The sequence below is a fragment of the Nicotiana tabacum genome, chromosome 3 (assembly GCF_000715075.1).
Source record: "Nicotiana tabacum cultivar K326 chromosome 3, ASM71507v2, whole genome shotgun sequence".
Classification (NCBI taxonomy): domain Eukaryota; kingdom Viridiplantae; phylum Streptophyta; class Magnoliopsida; order Solanales; family Solanaceae; genus Nicotiana; species Nicotiana tabacum.
Genome location: NC_134082.1, coordinates 60,141,481 through 60,150,516, shown reverse-complemented (window position 1 = coordinate 60,150,516; position 9,036 = coordinate 60,141,481). Strand labels below are relative to the sequence as shown.

Below are 9,036 nucleotides of genomic sequence, written 5' to 3'. Positions count from 1 at the left end.
ATCTTTCCAAAGGCATAGGACATGAGCAACCGTAGTTCTTCTTTTCCTGGTAAAAAATTTCCAGATTTTGGGAGTTGATTTTTAGTCTCTTTATTCTGTTAAACTCAAGTGACGATGAACTTACAAGCAAATTCAATACACACACACCAAAAAAAAAAAAAATTACAAATGGGAAAAAGTGTGGGGACAGGGTGGGGAATGGAGTACAAAGAAAGCTAAAGTTAGCTCTTTATTCTGATTGAATGAGCACAATCATGTGGAGAATGAACTTTTACTAGCTGGAAGAAGAATATTGCTTTACTCAAAGCATATTAAGTGTCAAATGACACCTGAGAATAAAAAAAAAATGAGGGTTTTCTATGAATTATTTCCTGATTGAAATATAATCAGGTATGTTCCAAAATTGAACAGAACATGGACAAACAACCCAGGGTACTACAATTTTTTTGTTGCTGAGTTATTGTTGTATCTGTAAAATATTTACCCCGACCCCAAACTCTCAAATCCATCGAAGCAGCAACCAAATTACGGATGTCACGTAAAGCTAGTTACTGTACAATGCCCCCTTCTGTTATTTGATCTGCACCAGGAAAAGTGCTGGCTCAAATTTTGCTGCATAGCCAAATTTAGATGTGCTATACTTCCTATGTACTCCTGTTAGTTTCCCTGTTGCTGCCTTTTGGTGGTAGATCACGATAGATCTCGAGCATTTCCTAAAGCAAGAAAAAGAATGCTAAATCAGATAAATCTTGAGAGGTGAAGTGAGAATCAAACAGAAATATGGAGTTAGTTCTCACAGAAGTTGATCTTCTGAGTAACTTGTATGCCATTCACATGTTTTACTCCATTGCATGACACCATATAGCGTGCACTGAGCTGTATAAATTGCAGCAGCAGCCATGAAAGATGGTGGAAACTTAAGCATTTCATATTCCACGAGGCAAAGCTCGATTAAGAAGAAAGACAGGACCTCAAGCTGTTAATAAGAACCAAAGAGGGGTTAATTTAACGTGTTGTCACTAAACTTTACCAATTATAACAGTAAAGTCAAAAAATTATACGTCACAAGACTATTTTGTGTCACACTATAAAAACTGAACTATGTGTGAATTTTTCAGAAAATACAAATAAACAGAAGGTCAAAGTTCCATCTTTCGTGTCACCGTTTTTTCTTCATTTACGAGCCAAGAGACACATGAGCCACTATTACAAGTGCCTTCCCAGACTAACCTTCCTATCAGCTTGAGCAGCCTTGAGAAATCTTCTCATAAAAACATATGCAGTTGGAACTGACATATTAAACTGCAGTGTATCGAGCATTAATGTTTCCTGCAGTAAAATTAAAGGAATGGATTTCAACAACAACAACAACAACAACAACCCAGTGTAATCCCACAAATGGGGTCTGGGGAGGGTAATATGTACGCAGACCTTACATCTACCCCGAGGGGCAGAGAGGCTGTTTCCAGGAGACCCTCGGCTCAAGAAGGCAACAAGAGACACTATATTAGCACTATCAATAGACTCATAATAAAATAACATAAAATACCATAAAATCCATAACATAACATAAATACCATAAAATAACAAAATAACAGCAATATAAGAGATAGGAAATACGAGAAAGATGTAAGGTATACTAATAAACAGCAGATAAAGTCCATCATCAATAGCTGATCAATAGCATCCTAAGACTAATTCCTAACTGGCTAGTCTCACTCTAGTGCGCTGTAGGAAAAAAAAATCACAATTTCCCCTAACCTACAACCTTAATGCTCGATCTCCATAATTCAATGCCAAATAAAGTAGAGGAAATGCAGTACTTGTTGATATAATGAGATCAGTATTACCATTTCAAGAACCTCTTTCCTTGTATAGGCGTTGTCCGAAATAATCACCAAATCATCCACCACAGGGACAGAGACCTCTTCATATTTGCATGCTAATAGCATAGCAACCAGCCCAACAAGCTGCAACTTCTTTCTTGCAACTATTTGCTTCTCCAAAAATCTGTCTATCGAATTAACAGTCAAGAATAACGTCTCTTCCCTGAGCTCAAACTTGTGATTTACCTGTTTGTTTAGAATACGCAAGTTAACAACATAATGAAATACTAACTTAATTCCACTGCCTGATTATTTTCATTGTGAAGAAACATCAAATATACCTCAATGAGCCAGTCTACTAATGTAGCTCTCATCCTTTCATTGATGTCAAACTGTTGTGTCATATAGTTTGGTGAAACACAGCTATAACCCTGAAATGCAAATGGCCAATATCAGTTACAGCTGCCAATCTTGAATCTAATTAAATTCCAACGCCTCGTTCAATTACCCCTTAGTTAAGTTAGCCCCATGAAATGCATGGAGTTGGTTTTTCAACTCTAAACCAACATGCTTATTTAAAAATGAAAAAAAGGTAATATCTTTGTGCAAGGTTGAAGGGATCCTTGGCGTAACTGGTAAAGTTATTATATCTTTGTGCAAGGTGTTTAATTGCGTTTAATGTGAATATGTTATGTTAGTTAAGGGAAGGGGCAACTGATAATAAAAGTTTACATAAATGGGGAAGGTTGATAATTTTAATGGAGAATGAATTTAGCATTTGAAAAACTATCTATCCATCAATGGCCAGTTTATAATTAAGATAGGAAGGAAGAATATATATTGTCTTGATGAGAGGGAGATAATATTTTTACTTAAGGTCGAAACCTAGAAATCATTTACAGTCATTTTTCATTTGAAAATGCAATTAATAATCAACCCCAGTAAAGCTGGTGTTTGAACAGAGGAATCAGACATGATAAGTTGGACCTGCCCTTGCCTCATTACATATGAAATATACCTTGACAACATTAACAACAACAAACCAAGCAGTTTCCCACAAGTGGGGTCTGGGGAAGGTAAGATGTACGCAGCCTTACCACCACCCCTGGAAGGGCACAGAGTTTGTTTCCGATAGACCCTCAGATAGAGAACGACTGAAAAAGAAAAGGTAATTGCAACAAGTAGGAATAACAGCAAGATGAAATAAAATTGAATCCAAGAATGCAGTCAAACTCTAGGTAGTAATAGTCATCTATGGATAAAAGATATCATACTAACACTAATGCTAACTAACTGAGTAAGACAAAGAGAAACGCTCGACTACCTACACATTTTCTACCCTAATTTTTGACATCCACACCCTCCTGTCTAGGGTCATGTCCTCAGTCAGCTTCAACTGCGCCATGTCCCGCCTAATAACCTCTCCCCACGACTTCTTAGGCCTACCTCTATCCCTCCTGCTACCCACCGAGGCTAATCGATCGCACCTTCTAATATGGAAAATAGATCAATAAACTGTTATAGCCACTCTAGGTAGTAATAGTCATCTATGGATAAAAGATATCATACTAACACTAATGCTAACTAACTGAGTAAGACAAAGAGAAACGCTCGACTACCTACGAATCTTCTACCCTAATTTTTGACCTCCACACCCTCCTTTCTAGGGCCATGTCCTCAGTCAGCTTCAATTGCGCCATGTCCCGCTTAATAACCTCTCCCCACGACTTCTTAGGCCTACTTCTATCCCTACTGCTACCCACCGAGGCTAACCGATCGCACCTTCTAATATGGAAAATAGATCAATAAACTGTTATAGCCACTCTAGGTAGTAATAGTCATCTATGGATAAAAGATATCATACTAACACTAATACTAACTAACTGAGTAAGACAAAGAGAAACGCTCGACTACCTACACATTTTCTACCCTAATTTTTGACATCCACACCCTCCTGTCTAGGGTCATGTCCTCAGTCAGCTTCAACTGCGCCATGTCCCGCCTAATAACCTCTCCCCACGACTTCTTAGGCCTACCTCTATCCCTCCTGCTACCCACCGAGGCTAACCGATGGCACCTTCTAATATGGAAAATAGATCAATAAACTGTTATAGCCACTGATATCGGAAAATTTACATTGTCAGTTTATATAAATTAAATCCTTGTAACATAACCAGAACCTGAATGGAGGACTGACCTCCATTTTTCTGTAGTTGGCATATAGATCTTCCACATAGTCAACAACTGCAAGCGGATTGTTAGTGTCATCACTGTCAATATCTATTAGTGCCTCCTCAAATATATCCTCCATTTCAACCTCCTGCAGGATTTATGAAGTTAGCTGTTTAATTAATGATACACAAAAAAACGGCTCATTAAAACATCAAACACAAATACACTAGAAAGGAAAATTCTCTTTACCATTTCTGTCTTGTCATTTGAAAATGTTGCTTCTTGTTCCAAAGACATAGACATGGGTTGGTCTTTAGCTGCCACATGTTCTTCCCAAATCCTAAAATCTTCCGCTGCTAGTTTTGGTTTCTTGGTTTCCTGTTCAACATCATTGTGCCTGACTTCAACTTTTAAGCTATTTGACACTTCAATTTAACCAAAAATAAATCAACTATTTTTACTCCATGATATCGAAATTTTGTACCTCGGGGTAATGCTGGTGTGAGCTAGCAATTTGTGCAGTCAATTTCCTTCATTTTAAAAAGTTATACTTTATTTATCAGTCAAGCACTATATATGATTTCAGTTATAACCTCTTGATTACTGGGATGTGTCCTAAAGGACAAGTGAACTGAAATTTGAATATACAAAATTCATAGAAATGGTAGTTTTACTGACTAACCTCGTAGGATTCTTGTCGTAGATGATTCCATTTGCACTGAAAGCAAGAAATTTTTTGCACCAGATTAAAAATGAAACTCGGAAAAAATAAAAGTGAAAACTTTAAAGTTGGGAGCGAAGTATTTTACTGTGATAATCTTCTCTTGTTAACAACACAACGATATGGATTAGGTCCTAATAAATTCTGATTAATCACTCTCAGTGCTCTTCTGTTGTGTCTTGTCTCCACTCCAATCTTGCTGTTTCCCATTCCTGCCTCACCAACTTTCATTCATAACAATGACGAAGATTAATTTTTGAGAAGAAAAAAAAGATCATCTCTAATTTTTGAGAAGAAAAAAAAAATCATCTTTACCCAGTGATTTCCTAGTGAACTGATTCTCATCAGATATATCCATGTTTTTTTCTTTGACTAGAAAAATAACCAATGAAGCAGATGAATGAGGGGTGGGGGTGGGGGGGGGGATAGGATTAATGGGCGAAAATATGGGTATATGTCTGGTGAAACACAAGGGATGTCATTATATATTCAAATGAAACGGCTAATGAAATATGGCCGTTGTGAAAGACTTTCACATTTGGCTAGGCATATGTGGCGAATGAAGTATAAGGGAGACGTTACTTTCAAATTAATGTAAAAATGTTAATGTGCTAAATTACTTTCCATGACTTCAATTCCTAAATAGGATTCTAAGTTATTATTATACCATCAATATAGTTTAATATATTACGTAGAGGAGATTATTTAATTTACGTATTTTCAAATTTAATAAGTTATAGTACGTAGTTGCCTTAGATAACTATATATAATTGACTTTTAAATAATTTGATTAATACTATAAAAATCTTTACGTTGTTGGTGTATAAAATAAAACATGAAATTAAGTTAATGAGGTTTGCACCTTTAGGAAGAGACCCGTGAAATATAGAATGCGCTCTCGCCCACTTTTGAGCTTTCTGGTGGTAGGCCTCAAAGTATTGTGGCTCCTTCCTACTTTTTGCTCTTTCTTTCTTTCCGACCATGAATGATGTAGTTTTTAATCCACTTTCGTTCTAGTACAAGCGCTAAATTTTGAGCATGACAAGACTATTGTATCATTTTCCTTTATGTCTAGATTTCGGCATTTGTTACAAGTTTAAGTTTTCAATGTAAATAGGGGCGGATCTAGGATTTCAAGAGTCACTATTATAAAAAGATGGATCTAGAATTTATATTTGATCGATTTAACTATAGTCTCTTACCTTAAACTCACTATACTTTTGAAATTATAGGTTTAAAATTATTATTTTTTTGAAGTTTTAGTGATTTTCACTTAATATCGATCTATACTCTGTGCCGAAAATAAGACCGTTTAGAGTAGGATTTGAGTAATTGTTGCACTACAGGAGTCTTTGAGCATCAGTGCACACATATATATTTAAGTAATTTTGAAAAAAAATAATATTATTATACATGGTTTAGAAAGAGGTGTATGGGTTCACGTGAACCCATATGCATTGACCTAGATAGGCCCCTGAATGTAAATATCTTGTTTTATTATTCCCTTCGTTCCTTGCTTGATACGCTCTTTAAGTGATCATTGAATTTATTTACTAAATTGTTCTTGTTAATGATTATTAAGGATGTAACTCCAATTAATTTGGAAAGTATGGGTACTTAATACTAAGGGTAATATTGAAACAAAATAATAAATAAAAAAATTTATTTGTTAAAGTGGACAAGTAAAGGTAAAAATTTATTTTTGATATAAAGGACTAATAAAAAAGACGAGAGAGTAAATTTGAATTAAATTTTTGTCGAAGTATAAATGAACTGGATTTTATCTTCAACAATTATCATTGAATAAGTTTGTAATTTTGATTCATATTATTGTACTGAAAAATAATTAACTAACTGAAATCATGAATGAAAGAAAATCATAATGGAAGTTGACTTCTGTATTAAGCATATTCACACTATTACGGGACGTAATTATAAAAGACTTAGATATTCAGACCATCACATATTTGATGTTATCATTGTATGGGTTCGAATTTAATCGATCACGTCTCAAGGTTAACACGACCAACTACCAGGTACCTACGAGTCGATACAGGGGTACAACCCAGGGGTTAAAGGAGAGACGTCCTCGCATCATCGTCAGGCTTTGTTGTAGTAGGTACTTCTTAAGTTGTCGTTCCAGTGATTAAGTAAAAATCCTCCATTATATAAGAGGGACTCAAGCCTTGTAATCGAGAGAGAGTGGATAATATACAAGCTGACTCTCTCTCTCTCTCTAATCTTTATCTCTCTATTGGTCTCTCTCCTTTTCTATTATTGTCATTCCATCTACCAGAATTATCCTAGGGTTTATTATTTTCGACTACGATTTACCCCTTCATCTTTTTTGATTTATTTGCTTAGAAAGAGTTTAACATCTTTTGAGTCAAACAATTTGGCGCCGTCTGTGAGGATTTCCATAGTCGAAATCGTAGTTCTCACCTAGGATATCGAAAGCAACGATCACTGCTCTTCACATCCCATAGAAGCCAACAATGGCAGAGAAAGAAGCGAAGTTGAAGATGATAGCAAATGTCTCAAATAACCTCTTGAACTCCCTCAACGAAGCCGGTAGGGAAGATACCGAGAATGCAACACCAAGAGATACACCGGAGGGGGAGATCTCACCCTCTCCACACGAGGATCTGACGGTCTTGCGTGAAAGAGGATCTGACGGTCTTGCGTGAAAGAGGAGCTTTCGTGTCTACAGTGAAAGAAACACCACCAGCAATCAAAAAGCTACTAGAGGAGTGGTTGGCGAGTGCTCTAAGCAACATGCTCGAAAAACCCCCTCAAGGAAATGCCGAAGATTCGCCAACGGCAGAAATCGCAGTTATCACCAGCGAGCTAGGCACTACAAGAACGAGCAACACTCACACTGTCATCAACGCAAGTGACGATGCACTCACAACCATCCTAAAGAAAATGGAAGAAATGGAAAACGAGAACAAAGTACTTCGTGATCAAATGAAAGATCACCAGGAAAGGGTTGACAAAATACCTGGCGCCCCTAAGTTGCTGCCAAAATGCGATGTGTGAAGGTTCGTCGAACAGCCATACAGTGAGGAAGTGCTCCTTACCCTATCCTGAAAACGTTCAAAATGCCACCATATTTGAAAATATACGACGGGACCACGGATCCAGAAGATCATTTAATCCATTACGTCACTGTGATAAAAGGCAATGACCTGTCAAAAGAACAAGTGCCATTCGTACTGTTGAAAAAGTTTGGTGAGACTTTGACAGGAGGAGCATTAACATGGTATTCTCAACTACCAGCACGGTCGATATCGACATTTGAGGAGATGGCGGACAAATTCGCCACTGCTCATGTAGGAGAAAAGAAGACTGAAGCTAGGGTCAACGACATCTTCGCCATCAGGAAAACGGCGGGCGAATGACTTCGAGACTTCCTGGCCCGATTCAATAGGGTAAGAATGGGACTACCAAATGTGTCAGAAGGAATGGCAGTCGCAGCCTTCCAAAACGGGTTAAACAGGAACGGGTCAAAGGCAACCAAGAAATTGCTCAACAGACTCATGAAGTATCCCCTACCACATGGGAAGAAATTCATAACGCCTATTACGCCGAGGTAAGAGCGGATAAAGATGATCTCAATGGTCCAACCCAGCGACTAACGTCAGTCCAGTCCGAGGCAAAGAGGGATCGACGTAACGGCGGGCGAAGGGATCAACTCCCACGTTTCAACTGAGAAAGGCATCAGCCCTATGTCAGAACATCCAACCCGCCTCCTCCAAGGCATGCAGATGTCGTGCTACGACACACCGCACCCCTTCGAAACGAAAAAGGTATGCCTCCACTGTTATCTGCTCAGAAATTTTGTGTTTCCCCTTCAGAGATAGTGTACGCACTGGAGAAACTGGGCACGAAGGTGCAGTGGCAACAAAAAAGGAAATCGGACCCAAACGTGAGAAGGTCAAATGTCCTTTGTGAATTCCATCAGGAAAGAGAACACAAGACCAAAGATTGCATAGGTTTACGGTGGGAGGTGGTCAGGATGTTGAACCAGGGGTACCTGAAAGAATTGCTCAGCGATAAAGGAAAGGCCAATTTCCCAGAGGACGCGACCCATCTCAAGGATCTCCAAAGCCACCGTCGCCGGCACGTACCATACAGATGATCATCGGTGGTGGCGATGACTCGGTAATCAACCACGTGAAGTTCACCACTACACACAAGCTCAAACGAATAGTCGCCCACGAACGGTATGATGACCTCGAAGACAGTATCATCTTCGAAAAGTCAGATGTCGATGGTTTGTCTTTACCTCATTATAATGCTTTGGTTATAACATTA

General features: G+C 38.1%; 1 protein-coding gene across 1 annotated transcript; it reads right to left on the bottom strand.

Annotated features, from left to right (window-relative positions):
- Positions 1 to 210: 210 nt before the first annotated feature.
- On the bottom strand, positions 211 to 5,129 carry LOC107776403 (G2/mitotic-specific cyclin-2-like). The gene is made up of 11 exons (XM_016596299.2): positions 5,035 to 5,129; positions 4,808 to 4,943; positions 4,681 to 4,716; positions 4,483 to 4,528; positions 4,248 to 4,376; positions 4,024 to 4,146; positions 2,168 to 2,257; positions 1,851 to 2,072; positions 1,231 to 1,329; positions 798 to 976; positions 211 to 713 (listed from the first exon to the last, which is right to left on the bottom strand). Exons 1-11 carry the CDS (start codon positions 5,075 to 5,077, stop codon positions 572 to 574), a joined length of 1,245 nt encoding a protein of 414 aa, XP_016451785.1. The 5' UTR covers positions 5,078 to 5,129; the 3' UTR covers positions 211 to 571.
- Positions 5,130 to 9,036: the final 3,907 nt, after the last annotated feature.